The sequence below is a fragment of the Porites lutea genome, chromosome 10 (assembly GCF_958299795.1).
Source record: "Porites lutea chromosome 10, jaPorLute2.1, whole genome shotgun sequence".
NCBI lineage: Eukaryota > Metazoa > Cnidaria > Anthozoa > Scleractinia > Poritidae > Porites > Porites lutea.
The window spans coordinates 29,758,913-29,777,331 of NC_133210.1; the positions used below are offsets into that span (position 1 = coordinate 29,758,913).

Sequence of the window (18,419 nt, forward strand, 5' to 3'; positions counted from 1 at the left end):
GGGGCGATTTAACGGAGGGTGTTTTGGGTCACAAGTTTGGGGGGCTTATATTTGGAGGGGCTTATACATGGAGGGGCTTATTTTCGGAATTTTACGGTATTCATTTAAATTGTAACTAGTACTTAACATTCACCATGGAATGGTTAGCAAGCGTTCTTAAGTTTGTTGTTAAGTAAAATCCTTTTTTAAGGAAGATACCTTATTCACCCACACAAAATCTGATGACCCACCTGCTCCTGATTGTCTTCTGGTTCAGATGACGATCTTTCATCTTCAGATTCGATGATTCCTTCTTCATTCTGCCACAAATCATACTCTTTACACTAAACAACATCCACTTCTTATGATATTTAATTTTAGGACCCTGAGTCAGTTTTCATGTGCACGAGGAGAGGCAAGTCAAAAGAAAGGGCGACAGTTTCAATATCTTCTCAGCCGTAGTTGACCAAATAAGAAGCAAGAAGCAAAACTCAAAACATGCCCTACACTGATCATGCTTACTATTAAATAGCACGTGACTTAAGCCCAAAATCTGAGTTGCTTTGATAGAAAAATGAAACTGTTCGTATAAGAAACCAAAACTATTGAGAAAAATAACGTTCAAAAAGGTCATAAGGTAACACCAGAAAACTCACTAATACTTTATGAAGAAGATCCAAACGAATTGACGGGTGTTTAAATCCGTTAAAACACGGACGAGCTTTGGCTCCAGTTTTCTTGGAATGATTAAAAAGCCCAAACCATAGATTATCGGAAACTCTCAAAAAGACACACCTGTGTTTTAAACTTAATTAATAAATGAAACTCCTGACCGTTTATAAAATATAACTCAAAAAAATTTTTTCGGCCTCATTTTGGTCTAGAAATAAGAGGGGCGCCCGGGCCCCCCGGGCCCCTCTCCTGGATCCCCCACTGAATTGTGCCTGAAGTCGCTAACTGACCTCCTCATCATCATCGTCAGATTCAGCTGATGAATCATCCTGCCACGAAACAAAAGACAACATTAAAACACCTCTCATGACAAAAAATTACTTTGAAGATCAAAGAAGACATTTAAAAACAAAGGAAATCCTTCGTTGAGAAGCCGGATGCGAGAGAGGTTTTGAGGTTAAGGTGTAAAGCAGGTTTGAAGGCCTTTGCTATCCTTCGTTAATTATACGATTATGAATCAAAAATTTCTTTTCTTCTTATTGCTAAGACATAGCAAAAGACTGACGACCCGCTACACTGACGAACAAAACGACGGTGCTCGTTAATTTGAAAGCTAAATCACACGTCCAATGATTAAGGAAAGGTTTTCCTTAAATGTGTCCGATGAACAGAAAAACAGATTTGCCAGTACAATCAATGAAGTTTTTAGCTTAACTTTTTAAAAGTAAATCACATAAAAAACATTATAATAAATAACTACAAATTACTGACACAGGTAAACTGGAATGGATTAAAAAAAAAAAAAACAAGGCAAAACTATGAAAAAATTTAAACCAAATGAGGGGGTTTTTAATTTCATAAAAAACACGCCGGAAAAGTCATTGGGACTGACGACCCGCGACACTGATGAGCAAAACGACGGTGTCGGTTACTTTGAATGCAATTCGCATGTCCAGTGATCAAGGAACAGAAAAACAGACCTTAACTTGCAATAAGTGAAAATTGAAGAATAACCTTTGATAAGTGAATCTTATACAAAGCATTGATTAAAACTACAAGGAGTGAACTGAAATGAATTTCAAAATGAATGTCAAAACTATGCCTTCTTTTGACCTTATTTCTATGACCAACCTGCTCCTGATCGTCCCCTAATCCAGATGAAGAATCAGGAAAGAGGCGAGGGTACCGACGTTTCCAATCGTCCTCTGATGGCCACTTGTATTTAGGCTGGGGATCGCCATTGAGTTTCTGAAACATGAAATGTCGACCATACAACAACCATTAAATGTAAGGTTTTCAGGCGTAAACTTAGTTTTCTTTTTATTAAAACGTGACCAGAGGAAACGAGAAACAATATAAAGGTGAAAACTCCATTATCAGCAAGTTCAGACTACGCGGGTGCAATGAATGTACAGCAACAAAACCTTAATACAGTCAAATCTCTATTACGCAAGCTCTTTGTCAAGCGGTCGCTGCGGAAACTTAACCAAATTACAAAAAAAAAAAAACAAAGAGTTACTTCTCTAATATAATAGAATGAAAAACTCCTTCAGATCACTGGAGAGGGGGTTCAAACTGGGTGGGGGAAGGGAGGGTGGTAATGGTACACATGTGCAATAAATGCCCTGACTAGCTTTACATTCAGTGTAAACTCCAAGTGTTGTTGTTTCTTTTCAATTATCGGAGGGAAAAAGGTCTGAAACACACGATCATGTGGACTCCCAAAAGTTTAAAAAGGGGACAGACAGTTTCTAATAATCAATGATTGACCTTCAATTTTCTCTGCCAAACCTAATATTTCTGTTTTTTTTTTTTGCACCCATGATGATTTAATTAGAAACAAGAAAAGCAAGAGCAATCAGTTAGACAAAGTAATTTTTGGTGGCGAAAGGTATTTCAGAAATACTCACTTTGAACAGAAAGTAGTTTCCGTTTTCTTATGCAGGGTCATAGGACCGAAAAATAAATAGGAAGGCGGGAATGCTGGCGCTACACGCAAACAAAAGGCGGGAAAATGCTACACGTAGCATATCGTGATTGACAGGAATATTTCATGTGTTTAAATTTAACCAATCAGCTGTCAACACGTCACAAACCTTCTCTCACGCCACTTTGAATGACAGTTTGTTGATTTCGTAGTTTGTTGTTCACTTTAGTTGAGTTTGTTCTTCAAAGAAAAAATTCAACGCAAAAATGCTCAAGATGGACACGAATTGTAAAAAAAATTAGAAAACAACGTAAAAACGTGAGTGAGAGAAAGATTCGGCTTATTTACTCTGAAATTTGCAGAATTTGTCAAAGGATTTGTGCAGGCTACCAGAAAAAAACTTATTAATTGAAGACACAAAGCGACGCAGGATTTGCTAACGCCATAGCGTTTGTCATCAAGCTGGAAAAACATGTCGCCGACAAAAATAGACAGTTAATACCATAGTGGAGTGCTTTTACCTACGATAAAATGTATGGCGTTAAATTTGTACAAAAGCGTCTCTGAGGAATTGTCTGTTTTGTGGAAAGTTATCTAAAAAACCCACGCAACTGAGCGATCGAGGTCATTTATGAAAGGACACGCAAAGAACACTCAAAGAAAAGGACACCAGGCTCTGAAAAGACTTCTTCATTTTATGGACTCTCAAACAAACTTTTCTTGAATTTGACTGATTTTAGGAAACCATAACGATGAAAGTGAAACTGTAAGTTAACCTTTCTTTCTCTTACTTTGCAAATTATTTGTTTGAATTGAACATGAACTGAACATATTTTGACTTAATACTTGTTGTTCATCATTTTATAAAAGGCAATGAATTAAAATTGATTCTGAAATTTATAATATTGTGGAATTTTTTTGTTCTATATGTAACACAGTGTTTGTTATAAGTGAGCTCACATCGAGTTGAACCAGACTCGAAGAGAAATTTCATATCTGCTCGCTGATGCATTATTTTGCACAGTGCAGACACCTTCAGATTAATTTACTTGTTCTCGGTTAAAACATTGTTTTGAATTTAGTTTAATCAATTGAAAGGAATGAATTTGAAACGATAATTTGATTCTGCTAAAGTTTGTTATTTGTTTTCAAAAGTAAATCTCGTGTTTTGTCGAGTATAAAAATGACAAAGAAAGGAAAATGGCGAAAGGCAAGAGCTGAGTAGAAATAAACTGTAAACAAAGAATAAAGAAACAAATTGCGATAAAATTGGAAAACTTACGTGGTAGAATGACCACAGTTCAGTGATGTTTCCGTGCTGCTGTACAGCTGATGTGAGATTCATCACCTGCTGTGGAGTCATCTTCACATCTGGAAGGTACAGTGTCTCCAGGTGAGGAGCGCAGCTGAGATGGTTAATCAAGCTGTCGACTCCTGCACCCAGAAGAGGATTGAATGACATGTAGAGCGACTTCAAGTTTGGAGCTTTTTCAAATAAACTGTCGATGAACTCCACAGCAGGTGATGATGTTACATTCATCAAACTGAGTGATAAGTCCTCCAGTTTGAGTGTTATTGGGATGCTCCTCAGTAGAGACTCGTTTAACTCGGCATCCAACACTTCACCGGGTTCACCCCAAACCTGTATCACGTGTGGAGCGGTGATAAACGGCATGATCTTAATCAGCTGTTCCACATCTGACCTGTTCACATCCCAAGCTTCAATCCTCCGAACCCTGGAGAGACCATGACGCTTTAAACAACAGCTACTGCTGCTCTCTTCACTTGACTCATCACCATTCATGTTTGTCTTCTTTGTTGTTGTCTCTTGTTTACTTATTAGTGCCTTTATTATATCATGAGCACGAAAACCGGATCTATCTGTACTAATGTATGTAAAATACAGGTGAGTGTTGTTTTCTTCTTTCTTTAGGAAAAATTCACCAACTGGACACCATGTTAAGTTGCTTAAAAATTCTGATGCTTTCTTTTCTCCTGAACAACTTACAATGACAGCGTTTAATTGTTCAGATAAAATTGTTAAGTTTTTATAGTCTCGCTCTGTATACTCTTTGTCATTAGTGAAAAAAACGTAATTTACGTTTACGGTAGTTTTAACTAACTTTACCTTCACAAGATCATTTAGCTGGTCTGCTTCAATTAAAAGAACTCCTCTGAAAGAGGAAAGAAATGTAGGAAAGAGGTTTCTTTTTGTCTCAGCTGAACAGTAGAAAAACAACTCTGTGCAGAGTGTTAGAAAATTTCTTTGGTCTTTTGAAAAATCCTGCTCTGACGGTGCTTCGCTGTCGAAGGTGTACTTCGTCAGTTCTTCTTCGTTCGCCGCCATTTTCATCAGGTGAATCACAATCTCGCGCGCGGCTTCCTCTGACAGCTCACCAGCAAATTTTATCACTTCATTCATTTTGAGGATCTTTTCAACCGAGTCCAGCTTTGACAGGGAATTTGTAATTTCATTCTTTTTAGATAATATCAGCTCCTCTTTCAGAAAACATCCCGCGAAGTATTCTTGTACGGATTTATGAATGAAATAGACACCTTTTTCAGGATTCAAACTTGAAATATTTAAAACTTGAAAAAGGCCCACTTCAATCAACCTCTCGATCAGATCGTAGTTAGGTAATTCACTTCTGGGGATATACAGGCAATCATTGATGAGAGCTTCAAAGGCCGTGCGCCCTAATGCATATAATTCATCTGAGTAATCCTCAATGTTAAACACCGATTCAACAGACTGTTTTTCACGCATGTGATGAAACAACGTCTTCACGAATTGAGTGAAGATATCTGCGCGTTTCTTTGGCAGTGCGTTGCGATCTTTCCCCTTCCAGAGTAGACACATAATTAGAAGAAGAAGAGGAATTTGTGCTAGTTTTCTTAGGTCTTGCTGCTCCAGGTAGTTAAAAAAATTTTTAACATCTTCACCATCTTTTAAAAATCTACCAGCGTACTCCTCTTGGCGCCGATCATTGAAGCCGTCTATCTTGAAAACAGCATCACCAGAACTTCTCAACGTCTCAGCTTTCATTTCCCTTGAAGTTATTACAACACAGCAATTGCTTAACTGGTTTTCATTCCAGATTTCAAGCACAGGCGATTGGTTTCCAGCAGTGTAAACATACTCATCGTAACCATCCAAGATAAGCAAGACTTTTTCTTGATGGCGACGAACGTAGTTATACAGGTTGTCGACAGAAACTGTGCCATCACTAGCCAGCGCTCTGGAAGCCGCCAAAATAGACGGAACATCTCGGAGATCACAAACGTCCCGTAATCTTACCAGAAGGACAAGATCAAACGCTCCTAATGTTTGTGGAAATTTCTGCTGGCACCAGTCGAAAGTGACTTTCTGCGTAAAAACAGTCTTGCCGATACCTAGGAGGCAACATGAACTAAATTGTGAGGACTTCTTGAATCTACAGTTTTAAGAAGACTTTTGACAGAAGTGTCAAATTATTCAACGGAATTTTCTGAATTTTTTAACTTTTTCTTTAAAATGCGCTTAGGCCATCCCCATAAAATGTTTTGTTTCCCATCGCCCGACCGACCCATTTTTTTGGAAAAGTAAAAAAAAAATTCCAGAATCACTTGTAAAGAAGCGAGTACTTTAATTTATAAGCACACGATCTTGTCTTATTAACACCATTTGTCTTAAATTATCATCGATACTTCGTTTTTGTAGCCTTTTTAGACATTTGATAGTCCTATTAATATACATCTTTTACCATCTGATTATATCTTGCAGACTAAACGTGAGATTTAATATGCAATCATGTGTTCATTCTTTTTTTTTTTTTTTGCCCGACCGACCGACCCACCTTCACGAGAGGGAGGGTGATGGGAAACGAAACATTTTATGGGGATGGCCTTATATTAGTCTGTTTTTCATGAAGGGTCTTTAATTTGGTTTCACCTAAGTTAATCCAAAAAGATTGTTTTTTGCCTTCAAAAGGGAGCATAGATTTTGAAATTCTTAGCTTTGTCTAAAGAACTGTAATCTTATTATCATTACAAGATTATAGTTATATTCATCGCTGTTGGTGTCACTTTTATATTCACAGTATCTCAGATTTTCTCCTCCACTGCTTTTGAGTGCATAGTAATGTGATAAGTGGGTTTGTAACAAAGGAAAATTTAATTTGAAGTAACAATACAATGGAACTACAGCGTATGTTATTTTAAAAAGAAAGGTCTTTAATGAGTAGTTTAAAATTACTCATAAATATGAAGATAAACATGAAAGAAAAGGACACAAGAAACGAATTTTTAATGAGTCACTGAATATGCGCCTCTTTCTTTGATTCAACTCAGGCTAAAGTAACTCGCAAAAAAAGAATATTTGGATCCACAATGTAATTTCCATGGCAGTGTTGTATCAGTAAAGTCTGCAGTTAGTGACAGAAAACTCTCACCTGCGGCTTGTGAGCGCTGTAATAATTACTGACATCAAACTGACTCCGAACAATATAGTAAAGGGTTTAGTTTAATTTTTCCTTGGATGAATTTTTATTTTTATTTGTTAGTTTTTGATTGTACATTTTAGAAAATGAAACTTACAGATAAAATTGAGCCACAACATAAATAGAGGATATTACATGGCCACGCAGAGATACGAAATTTCTCTTCGAGTGTTGAAAAATATTTCACGAGTGTGCGCAGCAAACGAGTGAAATATTTTTTTTTAACACAAGAAGAAAAATTTGGTATCTCCAAGTGACCCTGTAATGTTCTATTTATTATATAAACACCAATGAAGTACCAAAGCATTTTTCAGTCTGAAAGGTGCGGTTTATTATGAAGCCATAGCATAGGTGATATTTTCACGTGTGAAGATAACATGTTATTTTCACACCTGAAGATGTCAAGTTTTCGCGCAAAAGCTCACTTGGTATTTCATTGGTGTTTATATAATAATAATACATAAATACTGAAGCCTACACACATAATTTCTGATTGCTCTAAAACCAGATAAATTGTTTCATATTTAACTGGTAGACTCATAGAAAACAGAAAAACTTTGTTTCCTCTTTCAGTTTAATTTATCCACTAAAGCAAAAGAAAAAAACTTTCCATTGGTTTTGGCAACAATAATAAATTAACCCACTTGAATTGGGATTTTGGCAAAACACTCAAAAAGCCTGCACATGACACAAGCTTAATACAGACTGTGTTCTCCAAAATCCTGTATGGATTTATTTTGCTGGTTACCATTTTTCTTGTTTTTGTGTAATGAGGGCCACTCATTTGTTAGCTTTGGCAGCTATCATGTGGTCACTCTTCACTTAAATAAAGACCCTGCATGCTAGCTAGGTTACTTTACTTCCTCACTTACCTGGCTGTCCATAAACCAAAATCCGCTTTGGTGCAGGATGAGGTTCTCTGCGGACAAAAATCTCAGTGTAGTGGTTAAGCGCTTCTTTTGTCACTCCCCTGGGTGTCCTGTGATCCATAACCCAGGACAAGTCTGTGTAGATCTTGTTAATATCAACAGCAGAGGTTTGTTCCCATGGAACGATTTTGACTCTGTTTTTGGTTTCATAAAGGGCTCGCAGCTTTTTCTGGCACTCTTTGAGGCATACAGAATCTGTTAACAAGAATTTTTCAACAAGTTTTTTTAACAAAGAAATGGTTTAAAAACAATGTCTTTGTTATGACACCAAATCTAAGACAGGGATATTAAAAAGCCACCACCTTGCAAATATGATCAGATAAAAATAAATACTTTTTAAAAAAATGCACTTTCCAGGGTTTCACCACTTTGAAGACTGGGCAGCCTTAAGAAACCATTTAACTAACGACTGAGCATTATGCAACAAAACATTTCACTAATAATGAGAGTGAGGGAAGGGAGAATATAAGAAGCTTTTATATTAAGATGTAAGAAGCCTGATGATATGGGCCACACATAACCACATACTATTTCTTAACCACTGATACGTACGTGGACTTTGGCAAAAAAAAATAGCCCCAGGAAATTAAGACGGAACCCATTAGGAAATTGGGTAATTTTAACTTGCAGTGGACAAAAACCTTGTACATGTAACAGAATAAATTAAGTCATATCGCATTCTTTTATACACTTTTCAAGGGCTATAAATGTAATAAGTTATATGAAATAACTCCAAAGAAAAGATTCTTAGGGAGCCCGAGAAAACAAATTTCAAGTTGAGAAAACACAGGCAAAATTGTCATACATAAGATTCTTTAGGCTGCATTCATTATGTATACTGCAAGGGAGGGGGAAGAGGATTTTTTGACAGATGAAGGGGGGGTTGCTATTTTTCTTTTTTCTCCACTTTTTAAAAAAGGAAGCATTATTTTGTGGATTTTTTTTATAAAAGAAGGCCATCTTAATTACTCTATGCTTGAAGACAGTTTGCTAGCTTATTTGCTTTATAAATACACTCTTCACAGGACTTTCATTATTAATATAAAAGTCAAGTGTTTTTATTGTAAAGCTAATTGCTTTTAAGTCAACACATTTACAACTACAAAATTTCAATGAAAAGTTCAATCTTTCTTTAACTGGAAAATTGCCAATATTTCTGTGTCAGTTAGCAGCTGCTACTGAAATCAAGACTAATAAATGGACTGAAATAGAGTCCTACAAACTAACAAAACAGCCATACAAAGTATTTTATAATTAGTATTCCTTTTTAAACAAGTTAACATTGGAATGTCTTAAAGTGCTTTTCCTTTTGGTCAAGAGGGGGGTTGTAAAAAAATTCTGTATGATACGGGGGAGATCTAAATATCCTCTGCCCCCCCCCCCCCCTGCTGTATACATAATGAATGCAGCCTTAGCTAAGCTCAAAATTGCGACTAATATGGTCGCCGATACGACTAACATTTTCTCTTTGGCAACTAAAAATTCTGGTTTAGTCACCACTTTAGCAACCAGATTTCTCTTTGACTTAGATTTAACATTTCATCTCACCTTGCTTTGCTTTCATCATAAAAAAATGTGCCAAATCGCATACACAAAGCCAGTTTACCTCCAAATTTATACTGACTTCTGTCCGTGACATTTTCAAACAATCAAATCTGATAGATTACACCATACTATGAGTTGCGTGCGTCATTTACATTATACAAACTGGTGACTAAAAATTTGCATCTGGCGACTATTTCTCCAGTTGGTCACCAGAAGGTAACCTGAGGATTTTTTTTAATTTTGAGCCCTGTTTTATGAAATTTGAAGCTTTTGAAGTTTGTTTTTCACGGCTCTAGTCAGAACTGTTTCTTTGGAGTTATTTCATATAACTTATTACATTTATAGCCCTCGAAAAGTGTCAAAAAGAATGCAATGATTGAAATAATTATTATTCTGGGACAAGGGTTTTTGTCCACTGAAGGATTCCATCTTAATACAAATTAAAAGATTCATAGTTAAGAACTACCACATATGCTACAGTTGTAAAGAAGATGAGGAATTTACAGAGATGTCAAGGAAGGATTTTATATTCTTATCAGGAGACTTCCTTTCAGCAATGAATAGGTTTAAATGCTGCGCAGTAGCAAGCATGAAGTAGAACTTTTTGCTGTAGAATCTCATACAGTAAAAACCTGCATACAGTGTATAAGAACCTGTGATTTCAAGGCTCACGCGGGTCAAGTTCGTATTTACTGGGTGCTATATAGTTATAGTGAGAAATTGGTCTCAAAATGTTCTTAAAATTTGTTCGCAAAACTGAGAAGTTGAGTGAATAGATATCAAGTGACTCAGAGTATTGAGAAAGGCTGCAAAAATATTTGGGCAAAAATCGCACTACAAAGACTTCATTGTTGGAATGGTCATAATGATAATGACTATTAAAACATGTTTTAATAGCTCAATTTGATTTGGCAGTATAATTAGCAAAATGTGTAGCTGCAGAAACTCTCCATACTCCCTCCACAGAGGGAATTGGATATTCCTGGGGTCAAAGAATTTTCAGAAGGGTGGTGTGGGGGGGGGCTCTTAGAAAGAATCCCTTCCTTGTGAAGATGTAGACATTTCCTGGAACTACACAGTGGAATAATTATCTACTGCTTCAGGAGGGGGGTGGTGAGGTTAGATTGGAGATGCAATCTGAAAGATTGGAGTCAAGTAACTTGACTCCAATCTTTCAGATTGGGGGGGGGGGGGGACAGGGGGGGAGCCCGGGAGAACAGGTGGCAGGAGGGGTATGGGAGACGGGAGAAGAAAGGGCGGGAAGTGGGATCTCTACGATGGTGGGAAGCGGGAGAGAAATTCAAAAAGGCAAGCTTTTGTTATATGTTACTGCTTACATCCAGTCAAAGAAATGGACCCAACAACATTTCTTGACTTCCATTTAACGTTCTCCAAGGCTTAAAGCAAAATTTACACGCGAGAAAAGTCAAAAAACGAAAATTCCAAGTTGCTTACATCATAGGACATGAATGAGATGGCATGACACATGTACACGTGTGTCGACTGGTCAGCTGAGTCAGTGTCTCATCTGTCTCGCTAGCTGTCGAAATTCTCCATAAGAACAACAAAGCGAGTCAGGTAAAATGTCGTCAAAGACCATTTTGATCAGTCTCCGTATTTTTTGGTGTGGTGGGGAAAAATCCATCCATGGAAAACCTTCCTGGGAGCTCGTTCCGTAGGACTGTAGTTCACAAAACACTGAAGAATTTGCTGTGTGGTGTCAACTTGTGTCGAAGGAATGCCGCTTCAATGATCACACTGGAGAGTGCGAAGTGGTTCGATTTACAACACAATTTTTTATTTTGGACAAGGCCAAAACACTCCCTATTAGAATAGGGAGTCAAACAGCATGATTTACATGGTAACGGGAGAAACACAATAAAGGGCGGGAGTCGCGAGACAAAGGGACAAAAAAGTACAGGAAGTGGGAGAACGGGGTACGGGAAGCAGGAGATTGTGACCCCCTGTCTCCCCCCTTTTAAGGCAGCTAAAACGAGTTACATTTAGATATTATGAAAAGATTTAAAGGGGTAGTCGAGAGGTGCCAGGCTTGAAGTACACTGGTCATTACTTCTCAACAAAAGTAAGAGAATTATTGTTCTGAGTACCAACTGAACAGACTGAATGCTCAAAACATGAAAAGACATGGTTGTACTGAAAACTATATTAACAAATAAATACTTCAGTATGCTAGAGTTCCTCATAACTTTACTCAGACAGAGGAGTAGTACCTGGTAAGGTTGAGGAAGCCTTGTTTGCTGACACATCTGCAAAGAAAACAAAAGAGTTCAACTGTCCTGTTCTTTAATTCTTGTAAGCAAAACAGACTTTGTCGACAAATAACAATTTTATCTTTTTGTCAGTCAATAACATGGTGCATTTTTTTTTATCTTCTAGCAGTTTTTCAGGCACTAGGATCAGGAAATTTGAAAGATTATTCTCAGAAAAATTTAAATGCCTCAGATATTGTTAGGCAGGTAACTGTCATAATTTGCTACCCTCACAGTCAACTTAACTTACTCTTAGAGAGTAAAGGGGAATTGGAGGCTGTAGCAGTGTTAAAGAACTAGAACAGCATCTTCTATTATAGAAATTTGTGGTACTCTATGTATCTTATAACCTTTTTAACTAAAACTGCAACTTTTTTTTCTATAGGTACATAAATATATCTGAGCAGAACACTATTAATAACCAAACAGAAAAGTGAGGTTACATACCTTCATAGTGAGGCCACTCTTTAAAAACAACTGGATCATTTAACATGTTAGACACAAGAGAAGCTGCCATGATGGAAGCAAATGACTTCCAGGACTCATCAGGAGTGTTACTATCATCAGAAAAATGTGATATCCCTTTAACAATCAGCCATTCAAGATTCACATCATGGGCTGCAGCAAACAGTCCTATTAATGAAAAGTAAAAATATAAACCAGTCATGCAAAAGGTGAAGGTGGCTGCAACTTGGCAAACACAATAACGCATGAATTTTAACTTGATTTCTTCATTATTCAACACGAACATTACAGTTAAAAGTACGGGTAAGTGAAATAACTGAAAATTTCTTAATTTGTACCCCAAGATAACAATGCCATGGTCAGACATGGTTGACATGTGGCAATAAATATGATCTACAGCTTTGTCATACACCATAGTCACACATCACAACAACAACAAAGCTAAATATATTAAAACATGTAGTTACCAAGGATGAACTGTGGTACCATGCTCAGGTTTTTGCTGGACATGCAACTTGGCAAAATTCAATTATATTTGTCTAATGAAGACCCCCAGGGGACCCCGGGTCCAGTCACTGGTCCACAAGGGTGAAGGACTCGGCTGTCAACACTCTTCGATTTTTGGCAGGCAACTCCACCACATCTTTTCTTGTCCTCAAACTCCTCACGGTCAGTGTAACCGGAGTTACCTACAGAGGAGGTTAGCTGCTGACTCGTCCCCAGTCGTTTAATGAGTAGAGACAACTTAGAGACGACCAGGGACGAGTCAGGGTTAGCTGAGACCTATATACAGAAGGCTTTTATACTAGCTGTTATGATGAATTCAACCCAAACCTAGAATACTCTGACATAATTATTGCCTCATAGCACAGGTACAACAGAGCTAGCTTTCACGAGACTATAATATGGAATTATAAGTAGGAGGGGATTGAACAGCTAGAACGTTCATTTGATTCTATTCTTCTGTTGTTTTCTACAAAAGTATTCAGGTTCATGCTCTTTAATAGGCAGGGGAAATGCCACCAGCCTAAAGCCTGAGACAGCCATGATGTGAACTGCAAGAAATGCAACACTCCCCCAAGGGTAAATCATGATCACACCTGCTAGCTGGTGGGTTTAACATTGTGAAGGAAACAATCACTCCTGGCCAATCATTCCTTCAGCTTAACTAAAGAATAATTCTTAGCTTCCTGCACTGCGCACCAACAAAACCATCAGCTGTTATCTGGCTACATGAAAGGATAATACAGTTGACATTTAACTGACAAATCTTACCTCCACCACCCTTTACGAATGCAACTGCTTTAGTAGAGTCTGACATACATTGCCGTTTAGCACTGGTTGAGTCTGTGCCACTAATAATCTCCCCATCACAGCAGACCTGAACTTTATGATCTTCTGGACTTGTTAATGGCGGAATCCAACCATCATCTGCATGCTTGACAAGCTGCATGATACCTCTTCCTACCGGGGTTTTGAATGCTCCAGTTGTGAGCTTAGAAGAAACCACCACATCACCTAGCTGTAACTTGGTGACTGCTGGGTTTAACCCTACACAGCAGCCAACAGAGAAAACAGCTTTGGGTCTCAGTTCCACCACAGCATTCTTAACAGTCACTAGAGAACCACATGGATCAGAAGAGCCTTCAAAACATCTCGTCATAGCAACATTAAGTGGTACATATCCACTTTCACCAATGGTTCCAAAGTACACGAATCCAAGATTCTGCTGATAACTTCTAAAGGGATTTCTCAGGAATGCATAACAGGCCAAGAACTCACAGTCCTCCACTGTCATCAAAAGAATGTCAACTGGGAGTTGAACATCACTCCAAGGTTTTGATGTGTTAGGAAGGTCACTTTTCTTTGGAAGTTTAATACTGAGAGTTGGAACATCATCTCTTGCTGGCTGATCATGAGCACTATCTCCTTTCCGTTTACGCCCTTGATGTTGAGCCATTTTGTCTCAGATGTATATTGCCTTAAAATGTCAATAAATAAGGTCACAGAGTTATACACGTACACTTGAACAACTTTTATGTCTGAATACATTTATTTCTTACTTCCACTCACTTATAGAGATAAAAATAGCCTGCAAACACAGTGTTCTCCCTAAATTTTAGCTCAGCAGAAAAGGGACCATTTATGGCCAGTAAGGCAAAAAATCTGCATCAGAGGTGCCCTTTCCCGGAAGGGAGTAGGGGTAGTGGAGTGACGGACATGTCTCCATCCTCGCTGGGAAATTCAGGAGCTAAGTTCGCAGAAACATCATTCACTCATTTTAAGACTTATTTTACAGAAATTGGCCGTTGTTATCTTTAGACGACAATTTAAAACGTTTGATTCCAATAATTTTACTCTGTCTTACTGGTTATCGCCTGATAAGGAGAACACCGAAAATGGGTCCCAAGTAGAGAAGGGCAAAAAAGAAAATCTACGAGCGAAACGAGCTGAGTGTGGCCTGGGAAGGAAAAGGTGGGGGACACTGTAGACTTTGTTTCTTTCACCCCCCCCCCCCCCCCTTCCCTTGGGAACCTGTTTGCAGGCTCAGACAAAAAGCATTAAAGGGATCATAGTAATGCATAGTACCCAACATACCGCTAACTAGTAGTGGCAGCTGGAAAGCTTTGCGGCTGTAATTGGGTGTAGTACATTATGTATGCAGCTGTCTTTTAAGACCTACCTTCTTCAAGGAGTCATGTTAATGTTTGAACAAATTTATGTACTTGCATGACACAAATTCCTGAGACAATAAAATCAAAAAGACCATTAATGACTTCCCTCTACAGATATAATAAATTATTATCATAATATCCAGGGGTGTAGGGTGAGATTTTGAAGGTGTACACAACAGAAAAAATATTATTAGAACTGTTCCTCCAGAACAGTTTTGACATTAGAGTCTCAGAAATGCCATTTCTTTTTTTTTTTTTGCATTTTCAGTAAACAAAATAATATGAAGGAAAATACAGTAGTTAGTTGCTTATTTTACCAATCTCTTAGAGCTATCAGTAAGGTACAGTGTTTACAGGAAAAAAGGTAAAACAGTGACGCCATCAAGGAGGTTACAAAAACAAAGGGCGAGACCTCCATAACCTTCAGATGGGCAAACGCTGTCACAACACCATCAATATCAACATCTTTGTGCTCGTTCATTTACAGAATTGTAAGATGGCTCCATCTCTCGTCTCTCACCCCACATTACCGTGCCTTACCGTCATTTTATAGAATAAAAAAGGATGAAGAAACAATAGTGATTTTTTTTTTAAACCCGCACCATTTCCTTATAATGAGTAAGTTCATAGCTGGTCACATGACCAAAAGGTGACTTTAAAATTATATGTATGAATTACCTCTTGCTAAAGACAAATTTTGCACTTAACCAGGGCTTGAAATAATTTCCGGAGAGTCTCCAGACACAATGACAGGCCAAATTTATTTTTGCGCAGTCACATATCATTTCTGGCCAGTCATATTTATGACATAAATAATTCCTAAAACAGGGGCCCATGAACCAAAACTGGCATTATATATATTTCCAAAAAAGTCATTGCTTAGAACTTATAGTACTTTAAAGCACTCATTGTCAACAATGAAAATAAATTATTGGATTACCCCAAGGTCAAGGTCAACTTTCCAGAATTTGGAAAGTACCATGTGATAGGCTAAGCTTGGGAAAGGAATGTTGTTCTCAGTGGAGCAGGCATTTGTGGGGAGGGACGAAAGACAAGCTACCCTAAAAATGCTTGCGTGGGAGGCTACTAAAACAACTGAAAAGCATGAAAATTTTAATTTATTTCATTTTCAATATGATCGAATGTGACAGGTCAAAATGACTGGCAAGACAAAAGCTTGACCGCTTAACTCCCTAACTGCAATCAGTCTGGACATTGTCCGTTGACCGGGCGCTATATCGAGCCCTGTTAAACTTCTTGGAAAATGTTGAAGAGATGACGTGGCAATGATAACAGCACATCTAAGTGTATTAAACTATCAAATGTTTAACAAGATACAAGCAAAAAGAAGTTTTGCTTCAATTCCAACATGGTGGTCAATACAAATTGTACTACGTTGTTGAAAAATCAAAGTGCCACAAAATATCTTCCATAAATACGTTTCCTCTCAAATTTTAGTCGTAAGATATTTATTTTTACGTGCTTTGTCAAATTTTTTGGCATCAGCAAGATTCCAACTCCTTGTTTAAAGGAAGCATTGGTCACATAACCCATTAAAATTTAATAAATTTTATAAGACTTTGAATGTGTATGCACCAGAAAAAAAAATTATTAGAACTAATCCTCCAGAAAATTTTTGAAATTAGGGTCTCAAAAATGCCATTTCTTGCTTTTTTCACATTTTCATTAAATGAAATAATATGAAGGAGAATGCAGTAGTTAAGTTGCTTATTTTACCAATCTCTTAAGGCTATCGGTAAGGTACAGTTTTTATCTGGAAAAAAAGGGTAAAACAGTGACGCCATCAAGGAGGTTAGTGAAGCAAAGGGCGAGACCTCCCTACCCTTCTGATGGGCAAACTCTGTTACAACGCCATCAATATCAACATCTGCTTATTTATTAGCAGAATTGTAAGACAGCTCCATCTCTTGTCTCTCATCCCACATTAACTTTTCTTACCATCAGTTTATGGAATAAAAAGGATGAAAAAAATAATAGTGATTCAGTTTGAAAACCTGCAGCTGTTCACATGACCAAAAATTGTGATTTTAAAATTATGAATTACCTCTTTCTAAAGACAAATTTTGCACTTAAACAGAGCTTGAAATAATTTCCGGAGAGTCTCCAGACACAATGACAGGCCAAATTTATTTTTGCTCAGTCACATATCCTTTCTGGCCGGTCAAATTTATAAGATAAATAACTCTTAAAACAGGGGCGCATGAACCAAAACTGGCATTATATATATATATCATTGTCAATGAAAATAAATTATCGGATTACCCTGTGGTCAAGGTCAACTTTCCAGAATTTGGAAAGTACAATGTGATTGGCTAAGCTTGGCAAAGGAATGTTGTTCACAGTGGAGCAGGCGTTTGTGGGGAGGGATGAAAGACAAGCTCCCCTAAAAATTCTTGCATGGGAGGCTACTGAAATAACTGAACAGCAAGGAAATTTTAATTTATTTCAATTTCAATATGACTGAATGTGACAGGTCAAAATGACTGGCAAGACGAAAGGTTGACCAATCAACTCCTCAAATGCAATCAGTATGGACATTGTTTGTTGACCAGCCGTTATATCGAGTCCTGTTAAACTTCAAGGAAAATGTTGAAAAGATGATGTGGTTAATGTTAACAGCACATCTAAGGGTAACTCTCAAATGCCTACCAAGATGCAAGCAAAAAGTAGTTTCGCTTCAATTCCAACATGGTGGTCGATACAATTCATACTACTTTGTTGAAAAATGCCACAAATATATCTCCCTTAATCAGGTGTAAGATAATTTTTATGTGCTTTGTCAATTTTTGGCATTAGTAAGACTTCAACTCCTTGTTTAAAGGAAGCATGGTAACAAGAGGCCTATTTCCCAAACCCATAGTTTTTGAACCTCTTGATAATTGTCAGTAACAAATGTAGGTCTACATACCTCATGTTTTACAACCTCCCGGTAAAATGTTAACCAACTTCCTTGTGCCCACAAGTTTTGAAAAATAGGGATTACACTGTAAAATAAACAAATAAAACACTAAACAATAAAACTCTCTTAATCTTTTACACTGTTAGAAGACTCAAAAGGGTTGAACATGATAGTCTGACCTCAGATTATCTACAGCCAGATAAAAGACCATAAAAAACCCACCACATAACCACAGGTCATCAATTATTGCAGTATATAATGGATGTCACGTATTTCAAAAACAATTATTTCCTAATATTTTTGACATGGAGATGGCCGTGGGGTTATTATGCACAAACCAGTAACAAATAAGATAGAGCTAGCTTGATAAGAATCAAACTCAACAATTTTGAAAAATTGATGGAAATCAATTTTGCTCTTGAAAAGATGTACCCCCAAAACACATATATAATGTTGATCAGGAGCTCTGGGATGGGGAATTGTCTCTTTCTGCATGCCCGGGTGGGGGGGGGGGGGGGGGTAGACCACCAAGAACAAACAAAACCGCAAATCCCAGGGG

The 18,419-nt window shown here is 37.6% G+C and overlaps 1 protein-coding gene across 1 annotated transcript in view; it reads right to left on the reverse strand.

Annotated features, from left to right (window-relative positions):
• Window positions 1-18,419, reverse strand: part of LOC140951110 (uncharacterized) — a 32,138-nt gene that overhangs the window by 8,795 nt on the left and 4,924 nt on the right. Inside the window, exons 4-13 of the mRNA XM_073400327.1 lie at window positions 17,870-17,945; window positions 14,949-15,008; window positions 13,541-14,246; window positions 12,248-12,433; window positions 11,762-11,797; window positions 7,929-8,180; window positions 3,861-5,971; window positions 1,783-1,899; window positions 942-980; window positions 231-299 (exon numbers count right to left, since the gene is read on the reverse strand). Of these exons, the coding sequence (XP_073256428.1) occupies window positions 231-299; window positions 942-980; window positions 1,783-1,899; window positions 3,861-5,971; window positions 7,929-8,180; window positions 11,762-11,797; window positions 12,248-12,433; window positions 13,541-14,225 (3,495 nt within the window). The 5' untranslated portion in view covers window positions 14,226-14,246; window positions 14,949-15,008; window positions 17,870-17,945. The remainder of the gene's footprint in view (window positions 1-230; window positions 300-941; window positions 981-1,782; window positions 1,900-3,860; window positions 5,972-7,928; window positions 8,181-11,761; window positions 11,798-12,247; window positions 12,434-13,540; window positions 14,247-14,948; window positions 15,009-17,869; window positions 17,946-18,419) is intronic.